We start from the raw sequence: 18435 nt of genomic DNA, 5'->3' as shown, positions 1-18435 counted from the left end.
CATACCCAGTTTTGAGACATAATTTAAAAATTATTATATTCCCAAGTGGTTTAATTGCATCTTAATTTAGCTCTAGATTATCCAGAAGAAATGCTGCATGTTTCCTAAATAGAATTTGCTCAAAACTAGACAAAAAATTACACTGCAGCTAATATATTTTGAATTTTTATTCAGGAATCCTAGTTTCCTTTATTATGTGATTCATACTGAAAATATAAGTAGATGTTCTAACTGTAAATATATAAGACTTTTTGTAGGTAAAAATGTTCTTTTACCCCATACTTAACAGTTGAGAACAGACTCTAATAAAGGAACAAATGAAACCTATTTTTTTTTCTAGAATAATGATACATGTTGCACTGTGAGGTCAAGCAGGTTTTCTGAAAGCCTTTCTGAATGTCAGTATGCAGCACCATATTGATTTTCACATGTGATGTTTATTTAGGCCTGGATTCAGTTCAGTCTGTGTTTGAAGTGCCTGGATAGATGCCTAGTAGTTCTCAGTTCTCCTTATAGTTCACAGTAACAATGAGGGACCTCCAGTGGATAATTAGGATGTTAGGTGAGCCTCTGAAAAGGAGGTGTTTCTGTCTTGCTGGTTTTGTAGGGATTCTAAGATGAAAATACTTTTAAGTACCTTGTGAATGTGTCTGAAGGATGAACCTGGGCACCTCTGTCACTTGCAGACCACTAGAAAGATGTGTCCTAATAATTTTCCTGGTTACAATTTTCTTCTTCATTGCTTAATCTACATGGGTGTTCAGTTTTTCCAGTGTTTGTATTTTACATTGTATGTCTTTGAGCAGACAGTAATTTAGTGCAACTAGTAAAGAGGCAATTTGGTCAAAAAACCTTGTACATTTTACTATAAGCAGCTATATTAAGCATATTAAAAAGTTGCTTTTTTAACATGGAAGAAGTTCTATTTTATGCTAAAGAAGCATTTTGTTGGATTGTTTTTCTTAAGCTGGATGGATGGCACTCCAGTGAATTATTTGGCATGGGCACCACATGAACCTAACTTTGCAAATAATGATGAAAACTGTGTCGTTATGTATAAGAATTTAGGTGAGTTTTGTATGTTCTTTCATGAATTTCATTATTTGTGTGTTTGCATCACAACATGTTTTTTTCTTCTGAGAAGCACCCCTTCCTCCTGGTTTTTTTTTTGGGTTTTTTTTTTCATTTATGAAAAATAATTGTAGTAGACCATAGTATTACTTACAGGACTAAATAGTTTCATACTCTTGTGCTTACCTGAAGCCTAGCATGGGGAAGATCTGATAGAGGTCTGTGGCCAGAGGTCTGTGATTGTGATTGCTGGTTTATATTTTTTATTAAAATTGACCTAATTGTCACTATGAAATTTCTATTGCCTTGTTCTACAAAGCTTTTAACATTCTGTAATTACAGCGTGCATAAAGTGACATATTTTTTCAAGACACTGATATTGAATGATAATAACCTGAGAGACAGCTTTGATCTTATCTTTCAATTAAAAGCACTGTATGTGAGAATGAGTGAAATTGATTTCCATTAACTGACTTGAGACGTGGTGTCATCCAGTTCCCCATTTATCTTACACTCAGGATTTTGGAATGATATAAACTGTGGCTATCCAAATCCCTACATATGTGAAAGGCACAACAGTTCCATTAATTCAACTGTTCCTCCAACAACATTTTCAAGTCCAAGAGGATGTCGTCCAGCTTGGCTTTCTTTTCGTAACAAGGTACCATAACAAATACGATCTATGCTGGATGTCTGGCAAAGCATTAAATAGAAAACAAGGGAATTTTTAAATCATACTGTTTCTTATTTATACAATATGTAGTTATTTTTATGCAGAGAGCTATGACACATGCACGCTTTTCTTTGTTTGCCTAACCATTGTTTTGCAGGAAAAGTGCTTTTCTGATGCTTCTAATGAAGCAAATTCAGTTGCAGTTGATGAAAGACAATTCTCTAGTCAGCTCTTCAAATGTTTTTATACACATTTAGTCAGAATTCCTAAAGTATTGATGCCTTGATCTTGGTGTTTTTTGACCAAACCATAATGTTTTTTACTGACTACATTTTGTCTTCCTTAGCTTTACTAACATGGTATGTGTTGTAAAATAAATTAATGATTAGGCAGACTAAGATCAGTCATGCATAACTTAGCACTGTTAGCTGTCTATAAAAAAGTCAGGATTTGCTCATTTTCTAGGGATTTCAGATCAAATCTAGCTGTTGAGCAAAACACTTTAGTGAGACTTTAATTTTCTATAGAACCAGGACTAACACAAGAGCTCATTGAAAGTTGAATGTATTTTTTCAGATAAATGCATTATTTTACTGCCTTTTCTCCATCCTGCTCTGTTTAAAACTGTGATTATCAATAGAGAGATATTGGAGTGAAGATAACATATATAGAGAATTTGTTCATATTTTAGTGTTACAAAATATTTGGATCTACAGAAGAGGAACGTGTTACTTGGCATGCTGCACGAACAGCTTGCATGAATTTAGGAGGAAACCTGGCCTCGATCCCTAATGAACAAGTGCAAGGTACTGTGCACAGTTTTGTAGCAACTAGATGAGATGACATTTAATCCTTACAGGCTGGCTGGGGTTTTTGTCTGAATACAAACAGATTTGAATAATGACTGCATATTGGATTTTTGTTCCAAAACATAAAATTTTTAGAAATCTACAATGATGTCTTCCCTTGAATCTACCAAATTTTAGTGTTGGCTCAGATATATATATAAAAATATATATATATGCGTATGTGTGTGTGTGTGTGTGTGTGTGTGTGTGTGTGTTTATTGTCCTGGCAGCCAAAGTAGTGGTTTTTTCTGGTTGCACATGATGCCAGTTGGACCCTGCAATTTCCATTCCAAACAATGTGGTTTCACTAGGTGGCATTAACTTGCTGCATGGCTTTCTTGTTAAATCAAGTAGAACATCTTTAGCATGAGAACCTGCCTGTGGGCAGCTTGAAAGAGGCTTGAGTGCTCACACACATACCCAGAGCTCACCACACAGAAGTGCCACTCTTTTCACTAGAGGAGCTTATTGCAATGAACCCAAGAGCTGCATCCATGCCTCAGGGAGATGAGGGGGGGGAAAGCTACCCCATGCTTGAATAAACAAAGCACCCATCCAAACTAAAAACAGGGGAAGACCTTGATAGATGTTTGATTGACTTTGATAAATAGACCATTTTTTAGGCATATTGCTTTATCCTACATGTGAATCTGATGAAAAACAAATGCTGCAAAACACATATTGTCTGTGAACTCAAGAGAGCACACTAAAACCTCAACCATTGTAAAACAATGTATTGAAGTCTGAGCAATTAGTTTTAATTTAAACTGCTGCTAAGAACTTAATACTAATTATGTTTTCCACTTGTGAAGAGCTGAAGAATCAAACTTTCATTTTTCAAACAGTTATATTCTTATTCTACATAATTTTTGCAATGATTAATTCATGCACAGGACTTGAATTTTGGGTAAAAGAGAAATGCACAATGGAGCTATTAGCATAAAACTATTATCATTGCAGGAAGTGCAGGCATAAAGGCCCGAGTTCTGTCAGTTTCTGGCAGAACAGCAATTCTAATGTTTGGCAAAAAACCTACAGGTTTCATTCCTGGAGGAGTAAACTGCATACATTTAAAAATGTTGAAGGAAGGTGAATGATTAACAGAGCAGGCAGAAATTAGTCTATTTTTTTCAGAGGAAAAAGCATTCATAACCATGGCTGCAATGTTTGGCAAAAGCCATAGTATATTCATTTTATCACCACATTCGATGTATCATGGGTTAGTAGATTGAATATAATTCATAATGTTCATAATGGATGAATATCAGCTGACCTAGCCTCCTCTATTTGTGAGCTAGCCACCTTAGCTAAGACACATCAGCACCCACCTGGACTGTGCAAAACTGTGCAAAACTGTGATTTGCTTGTGTTTAATAGTTCTGGTAAGTCTTGTTTGAAGCATGTTTCTTGTGCATTTTGCTCCCTGCCATGACAGTGCAGGCTGTTGCCCAGCTGTCCAGGGAGGGAAGAAACACTCTGTGGTTCTGGAGCAGCGCTGCTTATGCAGATACACAAATAACAGGAGCTCGGTGGTGCTGTTGTATCACTGGGGGGTAATCACTCTTGTGGGATATCAAAAATGAGTGTGATTGCTACAGCTGTTAATGTCTTGAACTAGGATTCAAAAGTGTCTTGAGACATTATAAAAACAATTTCTGTCATGTTTTTGGGGTTCATTCCAGTACCAGCTTAGATACTTAGATGAAGTATTTTGCCCAAAGCCACAGTTATATATCTACTTCCCCATTTGTCAAACTCAGTGTTCATTTCCTTTTCATCTCACCTGTTTGTGTTATCAGTGGTGGAGTGTTCTGTATTTCAGGAAAAGTATTTAATATCACCAGTTTCAGTGAGGCCAAATATTTCAACTGTCCTATATTAAAATTATTCCTATTTTCTTTGAATTTTTTTTTATTCTAGCTTTCCTTACCTTCCATTTAAAAGATTTTGCCGCTGAGACATGGATTGGATTAAATGATATAAATCATGAAATGAGGTTCCTCTGGACAGATGGAACGGGGGTTTACTTTACAAACTGGGCCACAGGCTTCCCATCGGGACATTCAGGTTTATATGCGTATCGTGGCCAGGTAAATAGCAATCACAAATTGTTCACTGAAATTTGTTTTTATAGAATCATAGAATCCTTTAGGTTGGAAAAGGCTTCTAAGATTGTTTTGTTCAATCGTTAATACAGCACTGACAAGGCTACCACTAAATCATGTCCCTAACTGCTGCATCTACATATCTTTTAAATACCTCCAGGCATGCTGACTTAAGCACTTTTCCCTGGGCAGCCTGTTCCAATGCCTGCAAACTCTTTTGGTGATTAAATTTTTCCTAATATCCAATCTTGTTGTGCCAACTTGGGCGATTTCGTCTTGTCCTATCAGTTGTTATACTAGGGGAAAGAGACCAATACCCACCTTGCCTAAGATTGAATTCATGCATTTGTGGTGATTTTAGGTATGTCACTGCTTGACTTACTACTTTGATACTTGTATGCATGTTGGATATAAATCCAGGTAGAGTGAATGCTTTCGAGCCCTTGTGCAGTTGCTGTATCAGCTGGTGACAGGATCCATGGAGTGCTCATACAAAGACGTTTCAGTTTTCAGTTCTCTGTGTTTGTGAAGGCTACACAGCTTTTGTGTTCAGACTGTGTTCTCTCATGGGCTGTGTAAAGAGGGCAGTGGTTCTCCTGCCCCATGGCATTTTCCCAAAAGCACAACAATGAGAACATCCTCCTAGTGCTCTGGTCACAGTTGTGCCAGAACTTGGCAGGCTTCCCAGTTGGCATGTAGTTTGCAAGGGGGCGTTTACAAACATTCCCCTGAAGTAGGTGTCTTACATATAAGCAAATAAGCAAATTCTGCCAGTCACAGTTGCAGAAAGGACATGAGTCTATAAAAAGACAGCCATTCAATTTTTACAAGGGAAAAAACCCCAAACCACCAGAAAATCACTTTCTCTATTTCTGTCAAACAAACTGATCTGATAGGTCACAGAGTTCCTTTCTCTCTGATCATGTGTGTGTATGCTGGAACTACAGCACTTTATAGTGCTAACTCTATTTCTCTTGAATGACATTTTTAATGTAGAAATTTGATTTTTATGTATAATACCCTTTTCTGTGTCTTTGAAAGGAGCACATTTGAGCTTCTTGTCTCTAAAGGAGGAAAAAAATTAGGTAGAATTTGGAGTTCTAAAGGAAAATATTTAAAAAATGCTACTTCTCAAAAAAAAAGTTTTTCTCTTTTTATGTGAAGTAATAAGATTTTATGAAGTCTTATGTGACAACTTATAAAGTCCCTTTTTCATAAATTTTATATTTGTTTTTAAGCTTACTTGGTCTTAGCAAAAAATATTATCATAATTAGTAAAAATGAGTATGCAACGGTTCAGTTTGAAAGACTTAAATCCAAATGGTTTTCACCCAAAAATGAAGTAATTATCTGAACATCTTCTCGTGAACAGAAAAAACCCAAACAAGTAAACACTAAAATAAATATGGATGTTTCATTGCACAAAGCCACTTGTAACTCTTCAGGCTTTTGCACTAATCACTGTTTATTTAATATGTGCTAATCTAATTTCTAGCTATTATGTCCATGTTAGAGAAGTTGAAATGTCATAGTAAAGCTGGTACTGACAGAGCAGTGGCTGCCTTTGGGCAGAAGTTGTTCTAACTTTGCTGTGTGTACTATTACAGCTTGAAACAATAAATTGTTGCACTGCACTTTAAAAGTGTTTTATTTCTGGGGCAAAGTTATCCAGTCTTTTCTACAATGATTTATCTAATTTCTCTTCAAATTGTCTGTGACTCCTCTCCATGCTGTATGCCTGGGGATTGAGAATACTAGAATTTCTCTGGTCCTCTTACTCACCCCAACATAGTGCAATAGAAAGTAACAAAGAAACTTGTGAAGCGTAAGAGGAGTAAAACTTCCACATCACTTGTGTAACTTAAAACTTGTGCTCTTAAATGCTACAAAGATCTGAGACTAAAATTACAGCATTACTTGTGTCTGAAAATACAAATGGGGGTCAAAAGTTTCACATTTGCTTATTCTAGCTATTTTTAACTGATGTTGTATCCCTTTGCCTCGAGGCTGATTGTGTTGCCATGAAAAACAAACCTGTTAAGGAAGCAGGGAAGTGGGCTGATCAGAGTTGTGATAACAGCAGAGGATATATATGCCAAATTAATGCAGGTACTCCTCTTTTTAGTTAAAGCCAAAAGTTTCTCTCTCTCTTTTTTTTTTTTTTTCTTCCCAGGAAATTGCTTAAATATGTGTATTTAAACATGATTTTGCTTCCAATAAAGATACATGCACAAGTTGTTCTTCAGGCAGGAAGCAAAGGGTCAAATAATCAAATGTGTCAGAAGACCGGTTAGTCACTGCTCTCATCTGACACTTCCCAGCAAATGCTGTGTTGCTATTTTCCTGAGCTGGAATTTGTGTCTGCATCTTTGTGTCTAGTATGACCCTTGATATGACATTTGTTCCATAGTTTTTAATTTTCTGAGTACACTGGCTTTCAAAACATGTTATGGAAGATACTGGTTCGTACATGTAGCATAAACTATCTGGAATGAGACTACAACCCATCTGCAGTGAACTTGAGCAAAATTGCCTCCAAAAAATATTAAAAATATTTAAATCTAGCATCTGTTTAAGTATCTGAGCAATTTTTAAGGACTGGTCTGTTGTGACCATTTTATTTATTGGAAAAAAAGTCTTTGGAAAACCAAACAGTTTCTGCAAACCATTTCATTTGATGAAAAAAGATTTTATGAAAAAAATTATGGCCTAATTCCAAGCAATTTCAGTAATACTATTCTTGATGAATATACAGAATGCTCCTTTACTCTTTATCCTAAGTTGTTTTAAGCAGCATTTTTCCTTTCTACAGCTTTGTAATTGAATTTTACTACTGTTGCTAGCTTAAAGCATAGTGCATCTTATCCATGCTGATTATAAACCAGGGAATATGAAATAAAGAAGGAGGACTTTTGTTTAGTTATATTTACAACCACAGTGAAATCATGCTCCCCATTTGAATAAGTATATGGGTCTTTTTTTGTCCTTTACTTTACAGATGCTGAATTTCTGCCTTCTACAACTTCAACCCCATCCAGCATTATCCGTTATGGGAATAGTAGTTACTTGTTCATCCACAGCAAAATGACATGGGAGGATGCACGGAAAAACTGCAAACAAAATCAATTTGACCTTTCCAGTGTCTTAGACGCCTACAGTCATTCGTTCCTGTGGCTGAAAATATTAAAGTATGGGGTGCCTGTGTGGATTGGTCTTAACAGTAATGTGGTAAGAACATTAAACTAATTGAACATGATGCTGCTTTTCTCATGGACAAGTCAGGAACTGAAAAGTCTTATCTCTCTTTACTTTAGCTTATTTGCTTACATCTTGGCCCTAAATACTTCTTTGTGCTGTCAGAGGAATCCATCCTCTTCTGTTAATCTGATTAAATTGTGTATATTACACATGCTTTTCACACTTTTTCTATGATATTCCACTCTGTGCACTTCCAAATAAGGCATTTTAGTCTAGCATCTTGGAATATCTCTTTATATATTTCAGGTATAAGTGTGATATATATGTGATATAAAATCCTAATATTTTAGAATTTACAGAAGAAAACATCTATTTTAGTATCAACACCTAATTTTGAGAAGTATAAGAAGGTGCTATTACTATGAATATTTTAACATTTTTGAGGATAGTTAGCAAAGTAGTTAATTAGTTTACCTAGTTTAATTTTATTTGTCTCCCCTTTCTCAATTGTTTGGTATTTTAATACTTTCTGTGTATTTAAATGCAGTATCTTTTTCTTCTTGGCACAGACACTTGTTCTACACGCTTCATTTGGCTGAGCAAATGAAAAAACTCAAAATATATGAACATAACACATCATTTCCCAAAAATCAAAAGATGCCTTTAATATTAATCATCAGGATAAATCACTGAGTTAACCAGCTTTGGTGGGAAATGATTATGGACTTAAATGTATTCCAAGTTAAAATAATCTACATGTCTTGAAATTTCTGGGGAAAGAGCTAGTGCAAAAATTAGTCATCAGAATTTCACTCCCACAATTTATTTTTAATGAATTGTTATTAGTCTCAAATTAAAGGTATTGTTAAGGTCAACATTAACTCAATGTCACTTTGCACTTCCTTTTGCTGAAAAGTACTTGTTGCACTGCTGTATTTCTCAATAAATATCTGTTTGTCACAACAAAAATGTCAAAGTTTGAGCCATTTGTATTTGTTATCGGTTTCTAAGAAAAGCCCCAATCCTTTTAGCACAAAGTACTATGTAGACAGAGTAGATTGATAGAGTTTAATCATTCCAGTTGATGTTGTTTTCCTTAGACCAATGGACATTATGAATGGATTGATAACTGGAGAATGAAGTACACGAAATGGGCTGAAGGGGAGCCAAAGCAAAAACTAGGCTGTGTCTATCTTGACATTACTGGAGTCTGGAAGACAGGATTCTGCAATGAAAGTTACTTCTCTATCTGCAAAAAGTCTGATGGTAAGAACTTGAAATCTGACCATTGCAATTTGATCAACATCTCATTAGAGATGCTGGGGTTTGTTTCCAGAGCTAAAGAGATGAAATCATTAGAATTTACTCAGGTTGAATTGGGCTACTTTAAAGTTAAGGCAAACACATAGTGAGAAAGAGCCAGTGTGACTGTGAGTAGCTATCACTTTATATCAATAGTGTTAGATAAATTTTGCAAAGCTAAGACTTACACTACTCTGCTGTTCATTCTCCTATTGAATAAAACTGCAATATCAAAACCCACAAAAATCAAAAGGCAGTGAATGTAAGGAAGTAATCACATGTTTTTTTTTTTAAACTATTTTTAATTAGTTCAAGCTCCCACTGAGCCCCCTCAGCTTCCAGGAAAGTGTCCTGAATCAGAAGGACACAGATCTTGGATCCCTTTTCGAGGTCATTGCTACTACATTGAATCTTCATCTTCAAGAAACTGGGCCCAGGCATCTTTAGAATGCCTTCGACTAGGTGAGTATCCTACTTTTCCTAAAACAAGTATAAAAAGCATCAAGTAACAAAGCCTACTTTTTTTCCTAACTGTGGAAAGCTGAACATGTGTTATGTGTTTTTGTGATTCTGGGTGTGGTCCAAGTGTGGGACAAGACAGTTGTGTCCAATTATTGCCTTAATGTGGGAGGTAGTGGAAAACCTCTGTCTACCATACTGTCTCATGCATGTGGGACCAGGCATGAGAGGAGCTGTGTGGCCTACACTGAAGATAATGAAAATGGAAATCCTGTACTTTGACCCTGATGGGAGATAAACAGCTTCATCCACAGTGGTCACTAAAGCTTAATGGAATTTGTATCTTTGGTATTCTTGTTCTAATTTCTCCCTTGATTATTGCAGTTTCATGCCACTGGAGTGAAAGCTGTTCAGTCTGGATGACAGATGAGTAAACTAGGGCTGTGGTGCAGTTTCATTCTCTCAACTTCCTTCTTTGGGAAAGGGATGAAGATTGATTATGCTGGACTTCATACGTCTGTAGCACTGTTCCTTATGGCATTGGTGGCAATGTGACTTAGGTGTCTGGTCTCCCACTAGATTATGTAGAGGTCTCAATCACTCTCCAGAAGAACTGGTTTAGATGGCTTTATCTTCACTGGAAGTATATATTGTCATGTGGTCAATAAGAACCTACCAGTGAAACCCATGGCAAATGGAGACACCAGGTACTGGGCCTACAGGATTCCCCCTCTCTTTTCTGATACTCAGGTTTGTTCCTGGGTTTTCATGAAGCAGTTTGTTAACAGGACAATGAGAATGCTTTCCACTGTGAAACATCTCTGAGAGATTTTTCTTTCCCTGTGTCTTCCAGGTGCGTCTCTGGTGTCGGTCGAAGACTCAGCTGAAGCCAACTTTTTGACCTACAACCTTGAACCACTTGAAGGGAAAACATCAACATTTTGGACAGGAATGTACAGAAATGTGGATGGTACTTTCTCTACCTTTAATGTCTTTTTTTTAGTGAATAATTACTGCAAGCTTTTTGACATGAGTGCTTAAAAATTTCACATTAAAGTTCTGTAATAAGGAAGATAAAGCAGGACAGAATAGGCAAGAGGCTGCTTTAATTAAATCCTATATTTGATTATTATTGCTTTCACATTAATGCAATTAATGTTCAATTAGATAGATATTTCTATCCTTATGATAAACTTTAAAGTACAGTCTTGTACTGTTCAGGTAAAAAATACCAGTATAACTATCAGTGGCAGGGTTGCAAAATAGTTCAGGTGACTTGAGGTGGGGTTTTCTTGAGTTTTGGAAGATTATTTTTACAACTGCCTACCCAAGCACTTAAATGACAAATTTCTTAGGAATAAGACAACTTTTCAATTACAGTGCTTGAATCTTAACCAGGAATAGTGAAAATTTTTGGTAAAGGAAAGAATTTGAGGGTGGTCATTTACATGCATGACACATAGAGGAAGGCTGAGGTTTACTCATGTTGCCAATTGACACAAAAGTGTTTCTTAAAGTGGTTCTAGAGCAGTGTAGAACAAACAGCACACTTCCCACAGTGATCATAAAAACAAGAGTTCTTCAGCTCTTCATTATAGCTCTACATAGTAATTATAGCAATTTCAGCATAAGTGCATAGCTAAATTTCATACCTTTGTGTGTGTATCCAGATTGTATTCAGTTGCCATGTCCTCACACAAAGGGTGTCAGGAATTATAAAACAAAGAACCCAAAACAAAAGCAAAATATGTAGAATCTTATAAAAATCAAAATACAATTTTCATGCTGAGTCTAAGAATTTGCTTGAGTACAACTTACAGTCACAAGGAGTACATTTATTCTAAATAAATAGCACTATTAAAAGAAAGAAAGAAAAAAGGAACCGGAAGGAAGAAGCAGAAAGTCCCAAGCATAGCTGAGCAACAGTGATCACAAGATTTTGGAAGGAGATCTATAAGAAGAAAAATCGTCTGTGTAAATCTTGTGGAAATGAGTAGAAACTGGAAAACAACTGCCTAGAAAGACTTCAGTGTGGGCTTTGAAAAGAGTAACACAAAACCTTCTCACAAATTACTGGAATAAAGAGTGTTTTGGTGAAGTTATATTTTAAAATTACTTATTTCTATAAATGGAATAAATAATTGACACTGCACCATTGCTATCACTTGAGGGAGATTCTTCTTGAAACTGTCTTGCCTTTGCAACACCATAAGCCAGATTTGTCTGCCATTTCCCAAAAACTGATATTATATAATTTGCATAAAAACTTAGGGGCAACATATTGTGTCAGAAGTAAATAGTTTAGTGGTCTGTCTCCAAAAGTGGTGACAATTTCTCAGGAAGGCAATAAATATGGAGCATGTGAAAGTGTCAGTATGGAAATTAAGACTATCTTTTTTTTTTCTTATTCAATGTTTTTTCAATTAGGACTATGGCTGTGGCTAGATGGCAGTGCAGTGAATTTTGTCAACTGGAATGTAGGAGAGCCTTCTTCTCAGCAAAATGAGCACTGCGTTGAAATGTATGCAGACTCTGGGTATTGGAATAATTTCTATTGCTCTTCCTACAAAGGATATATCTGTAAAAAGCCAAAAAGTAAGTGCTGCATTTATGAATTAGTTTTATGTATGGATTGTGCTCTCTGTAAGCTAGTGTTAGTAGATGGCCGTTACACACAATGCATTTCAGCTGGATGTTCTGAGTTTTTATAAGTGCCGAAGGATACACATTTCCATGCCAACAAAAACATAGAATGACTCTTTTTAGAAAGTAGTTCTGGACAGTAGTCAAGTCCCTTAAGAATTGCTTTTAAAAGACTGTGTTCATATCTTAGTTGTACCTAGTGTATACACTTGACAAGTTATTGTGTTTTCTATTGACAGCTGTTGAGAAATCACAATGTAAGGACCATGCCTTGCATACACAAATCTGTCAAACATATTCCTCAGGGTATCCCCTCTGCTCTGCCTGTGGAGTAGCCATTGTTTATTTCCCTCTGCCAGTCTCATGTGAACATGTTTTCTGAGTATGACGTAGTGTTTCTATGAATTGAGTGTTTATAAAGTGTGACTTATTTAGCAGCTTGGGATCTTTTGTCTCTGTGTTCTCCTGTTGTGAAAAGATGAATGAAAAGCAAAGCAAATAGCATAGTTTGAATGTGCTAAACTGAAGGTGTTCTGAAATAACTGAATGTGCAAATTTGACAGTAGGGACATCTAGCTCATATGTATTCCTAAAAGTCATCATAAAAATGTCTTTCAGCATATATTGCAATATCAAAACCTCTTACTTATGCTTCCTAAGAAGGTTGAAATGTGTAGCTGCAATATACTGACTTCCTCTAAAATACTGGAAACGAGAGAAATTCTGCTATCCTTTTTGTAAATTTGTTCTCATGCAAAACTATTCTTACTTACTCAAATGCTTGTAATGATGACTGTATCTTTTACAGGAAATACTGCAACATCTTAGTATATCCACCCTTTCAGAGTCCATTTATCAATCTCTTTGTATTGTCATTGACAAAAACTCATAGATGTGGGTACCAAGTGTTAAAATAAATTGCCGCTGCTCCTTTTTGACCATTCAGTTCAATTATTTGTGCTGCTACTGACATTCACCTATTTTGATGCTGACCAAAGAGCTGAAGCTAGTTACTTTTTTCTATTAGCTTTAGCCAGTCTAGTCTACTAATCTGGAATGCCACAGATTCAACCTAATTCCAGAGTCAATGCAAGGATTATATAGTCACTCACCCCAAAACAGGACACAATCTAGTCCTACATTTTCATAGAAACGCAGCTGTTCTTGGCATAGTTTTTCAGAACTGTGACAATGCTCCATGTGCAGAATTTCAACAAATTATTATAGCTACAGACCAATAAATGGAGCATTAGAAGCACGGTTTTACCAAGTTGCACTGGCTATTGCTGGCTATGTTTGCTGTTTTTTGAAGAGACTGAAACACAAAAACATGATGGAAGTCTTCCCATAGAATAGATGTTGTTTTCTGTTTCATTTGTTGAGCTAATTTTTACCATAGTAATTTGAGAGTTGTTTGATTTGTAGCAGGTCTATTCCACAAAGTATCTAACTTTATTTCATAAGTGAGGAGATGCTCACTTTGGTGAAGACAAGGTATAAGGTCTCTAGGGAGACCTTAGAGCACCTAAAGGGGGCTCATGAGACAGGAGAGGGACTTCTTATAAGGGCTAGTGACAATCCAAGAATGGAAATTCACGACCTCCCTGGGCAGCCTGAGCCAGTGCTCAGTCACCCTCACAGTGAAAAAGTGTTTGCTGATATTCAGAGGGAACATCTTTGTGTTGCACAGTGGTGCCCACACCCTCTCTTCTGTCACTGGGCAGCACTATGGAAAAGATGTAAGTGGGGACTGGTAAAAATAATTTAAATTCCTGAGCTCACCTTTTTCAGAATGAAACCTGATGCATTGATTCAAGTTTGAATAATAAACTGATTTTATATCCACCTGGCAAAATAAAGACCTTCATCTTAAATGATGGCCCATTTGCCCAGCAAGCCAGATTTCATGGCCCTGATGTTAAAATTTAAATGAACTACAAACCTTTTAGTTCAGATGTGATACCTGCTAGGGCACTGTGAAGTTCATGAGTGATTTCAAGTGTATATGCAGGCAAGCCATCAATGTCTATTGGAAAACCAAATTTATTACACTTTCTATGTTTATATAACAAGTATTGGAAGAATTTTTAATTACATTGAGAATTATGTTTGACCATGTCTATCCTCAAGATGCTGTATAGATTTTGTTTTGGTTTCACTCTGATGTCTGGATCAGTCTTCATGGAGCTTTTTGATATTCCTTTTTTGCTAGTTTATGTAAATAGCTACATATGAGACCAGAATACACTAGATCATTGTGCTATGCCTTAGGTGTATATAATTTTGTTTGAACTAAACCCAAGTGTTTTCACTATTTAGTGGTTTGTATTACCATATATTTATCTGAGCATGATTTTCAGTATGTTCCAAAATATAAAAATAAATAATGTAGAAATAAATAATATTACAAAAATATAATTATTTTTTTAATGTTTGCAAGTTCCAGCAACTGAAATGCCACCAGCATCTGAAATGCCACCAGCTGAAATACCTACAATGGGTAAGAATATTGTCTTTCAAGTAGAAAAATCTAGTCCCACATAAGATCATAAACCAAAAATATTCTATTCTGTATTATGTCTCTTAGATTTTCTTTTATACCTAAGTACTGTACCTGTTTCCTGGGATGACACTGTTTCCAAGTACTACACAATATAGTCTATTTTGGTGCAGCTCCAAATGTAGATTTTAAAAAAATAATGATTTGTGATATGGCATGCAATATTACTGATTTAAAGTCAAGTTATTTTATGTTGCTACCTCTTCTTCTCATTACATCAAAACAAATGAACCCCTTTTTCTTAAAAGATCATGCATTCTAAAGAACTTGCTTCCAGTAATCAGATAAAGACTTCTGTAGCATTCTTTTGATTTCTTCCTATTTGTTTTCAGCAATGACAAAAGATGAGAAGGCTTCTACCCTGAACCACAGCAAAACGGGAGTTATAGTTATTGTTGGTATCATCATCCTAGTTGGAAGTGGCCTTGCAGGATATCTCTTCTACAAAAGAAGAAAGAATTGCTTGCCAACAAATGACAGCTTTGAGAATAATTTGTATTTTAATGGTGATGCTGTTCCTGGAATTAGTGACACAAAGGATCTTGTGACCAACATAGAGCAGAATGAACATGCAACACTGTAATGTAACAAAAGGAAATGTAATGTAATATGTAATATAAAATGTAATGTAATAAAATAAAATGTGCCTTGTTTTATTAAAAATATGCAATTAGAATGAAGCCAAAGGTATTTTCTCATGTGCAATTACTGTACTAGTCTGTTTCTGTGTGTGTGTAATGTCATACACTGCAGTTATTTTATTTTGTAGCCATTATATAAAGTGAAAGATTTCAGTCTCAGAATTTGATGATCACACTGGTGAATGTGGGTCTTAAGAAAAGTGATAATGTTGGCTAATTATTAAATGGAACAGTAGAAATGGATAAAATAAAGACAATAAAATCCAAGAACCCCTTGAAGAACATACACAAGATTTGATGTTTCTGCATCAGATTTGTTTCAAACCATGCTATTGAAATCAAAGCTATTCAGTAAACATCTTCTAATTTTACCATCTTTCAAGTATTCCCATGGACTTAAGTACAGCTATAGTCACTAGAGGATAAGTCTGTATTTGGGCACATTTCCCCTTTGAACTACATGGGCAAAATGACCTTTATGATATTTCAGTTCCCACAACTTCATACAACACAGAAAACCAAGAATGTAGTACTTGCAATTTATGTATTCTAGGATTTAATCAGGTAAAATCTGGAGATAGACCTCTGGAGTGGAAAAGTGTGGTTCACATTAGCTGCCAGTTTTGGCTGGCCACAAGTGGGTTTGTTGGTGAGAGGTGATGAAGGTCATGGCAAAACTTCCTTCTTACCAGGCAGCAGTTACCGAGGAGAGGGAGGAAGATTGCCTGTGCATGTTCTGAAGGTTCCTAGGAGCAGAAGGTCTGCACAGCTGTTATGGTGATCACATGTTGGTACTGCTCTCTATAGCTTCTCAATAAGTAGCATAGGTTTGTGGGATGTGTGAAGCAAGTAAAGAACAATTTAGTTTTACCAATATAATAGTTACTACAGATTTTATTTACTTTCTAAAATGGTTAAATTGGCTACTATTTATGGACATCTTATATTCCTCAAGGAGTTTATATTCCTAATTTTTGTAGATCCTGTAAAATGTAAATCATGAGTGATTCCTCACTTGCTTACAAAGGTTTGCAAGAATTGATTTTGTGGTTTCAGATTTTGCTCTGTGAAATAAAAAATAACTATCTTTGATTTTTAAAATAGATTTGCATTTTATAGTCTCATCTATATAAAACGCTGTAACATGATAAAGTGAAAAAGGAGATCTTACCACAGGGGAGACATTCCAGCAAAAATTGTGATCAAGTATTATATTAACCATATTTTCTGTCCCAGCATTAAATTATCTGTCCCAGGATTAAATCTGCTTAAAGACAAAACAAAAATGTGAGTTGAGTGATTTAGTAAAAGTCTTAAATTACATAAATATGCAGGTAAGATGGGAAAATTTGTCCAGGAACTCATTTTCTCTGGCTCTGCTCTCTTTCTTCTAGCTATTTCCTTGCTTTGTTCCTACTGCTGTTTCCATTTTTAATGCACAGTTGTTTAAGCATGTTTTTTCAAGGATCAGTACCTCTAATGGTTTTTTATGCCAAATGATGTGGCTCGTGACAGAAAGCTCTTGACTGACTGATTAACGCTACTAAGGATCATGTTTCAGTTATATGGAGGAGTGATGCCAGGTAGAAATTTATGTGAAACAGACAGTGAAAAGCCAAGAGAGCCTGACTGGAACCCCAGCCTCACTGTGCTGGCTGTTGAGCAAACACCAAACAGGTGCAGTCCCACCTAAAAGAAGCTCAGTCCTCTTCTGGGCCCTGCACAATCTTAAAGTGGTATCTGTACACTGAGTCGTTCTTCCAGATAACCTTTATTCCCATGCACATATGCAAAGGTATGGTTGCAAAGAAGATAAAAATAGAGGGGATGTCTCATTTCTGGTTCTTTGCCATACTTATAAAGCACATCTACTCAAAAGTGTCAAGGAGGGAATCCAGCTACTGAAGCCTGGATAGTTCTGAGCTCATTCATTCATTTATTTTTCCTGAAATCCAGCATTATCTCTGAGTTGGAGAGAATTAAAAATGCCATGCTTGTTAATAGCTGGCAGTAGATGTAGGTGCTTCTGTGTCAGTTCTGCTCTCCTGTCCAAGCAGGTACAGAAGAAATAAAGAAGGTTCCAAATAAGAAGCTGTACTCTGAAGATGAAGCTGCTTAGCCTGCTCATTTTAGAAAAAGTGTAAGTTAAGAAGACTTGAGAGATTTTCAGAAGAGGGGAAAATTTAAGCTGCATGGCTTACAGTATTTCCTATTTCAAGACAATGGAATTGAAGCAAATTTCCCATTAAAAAGATTAATATAGTAGCAGTAGCATTTACAGCACAGGAAATCATTGCAGTTCCATGTCATGAGCAGATGAGCACTGATACTTTATACACAAACTATAACAGAAGTTTTTGAATAGAAGGTAGAGCAACAAACAAATTTAAACACTTTAAACAATATCTAATTAACATAAGATCAAATGGAAAGCTTTTACTTAGGAACAGAGACAAGTAAAATATGCTTCTCTATTTGACTGGAAAAAAATAAATGTATCTTACTGGAAATGAGTCATGTTCATATGGACACACTCTAATTTTATATTTTACATATTCTGATCCTTCACCAAATCTTTCAATCATTTTCTACTACTGACTGCTATTCATATTGGGTTGGTCAGGTGCCTTAAAATCAAACTGTTGCTCTTGTGATGTCTTACTTTGTCTTCCAAGTAGATGACACTACTTAGGGGAGGTCTCAGGCTGTATTTTGCATACATACATACATATACATACATACATACATATATATATATATATATATATTCATTCACAGAGTAATTGTGTTCTTGCTTTTCTGAAATATACTTACTGTAAAAACAAGGAAAATAATTCCTTGAAAAACAAGATGATGAATAGTATGGACAAGAGAATATGAATAGAAAAGCAAATAAATGTTTTAACGGATCCCTAATAGTTTATATCTATAATCC

At 35.7% G+C, this 18435-nt stretch overlaps 1 protein-coding gene across 1 annotated transcript in view; it reads left to right on the top strand.

Annotated features, from left to right (window-relative positions):
- Positions 1-16603, top strand: part of LOC128792722 (macrophage mannose receptor 1-like) — a 50519-nt gene extending 33916 nt beyond the window's left edge. Inside the window, exons 19-30 of the mRNA XM_053951371.1 lie at positions 968-1068; positions 1590-1732; positions 2436-2550; positions 4513-4682; positions 6704-6806; positions 7696-7925; positions 8996-9161; positions 9507-9659; positions 10510-10626; positions 12084-12251; positions 14740-14799; positions 15192-16603. Coding sequence (XP_053807346.1) covers positions 968-1068; positions 1590-1732; positions 2436-2550; positions 4513-4682; positions 6704-6806; positions 7696-7925; positions 8996-9161; positions 9507-9659; positions 10510-10626; positions 12084-12251; positions 14740-14799; positions 15192-15442 — 1777 coding nt within the window. The 3' untranslated portion in view covers positions 15443-16603. The remainder of the gene's footprint in view (positions 1-967; positions 1069-1589; positions 1733-2435; positions 2551-4512; positions 4683-6703; positions 6807-7695; positions 7926-8995; positions 9162-9506; positions 9660-10509; positions 10627-12083; positions 12252-14739; positions 14800-15191) is intronic.
- Positions 16604-18435: the final 1832 nt, after the last annotated feature.

This window comes from Vidua chalybeata, chromosome 1 (genome assembly GCF_026979565.1).
Source record: "Vidua chalybeata isolate OUT-0048 chromosome 1, bVidCha1 merged haplotype, whole genome shotgun sequence".
NCBI lineage: Eukaryota > Metazoa > Chordata > Aves > Passeriformes > Viduidae > Vidua > Vidua chalybeata.
This window is presented reverse-complemented; position numbering and strand designations above follow the sequence as displayed.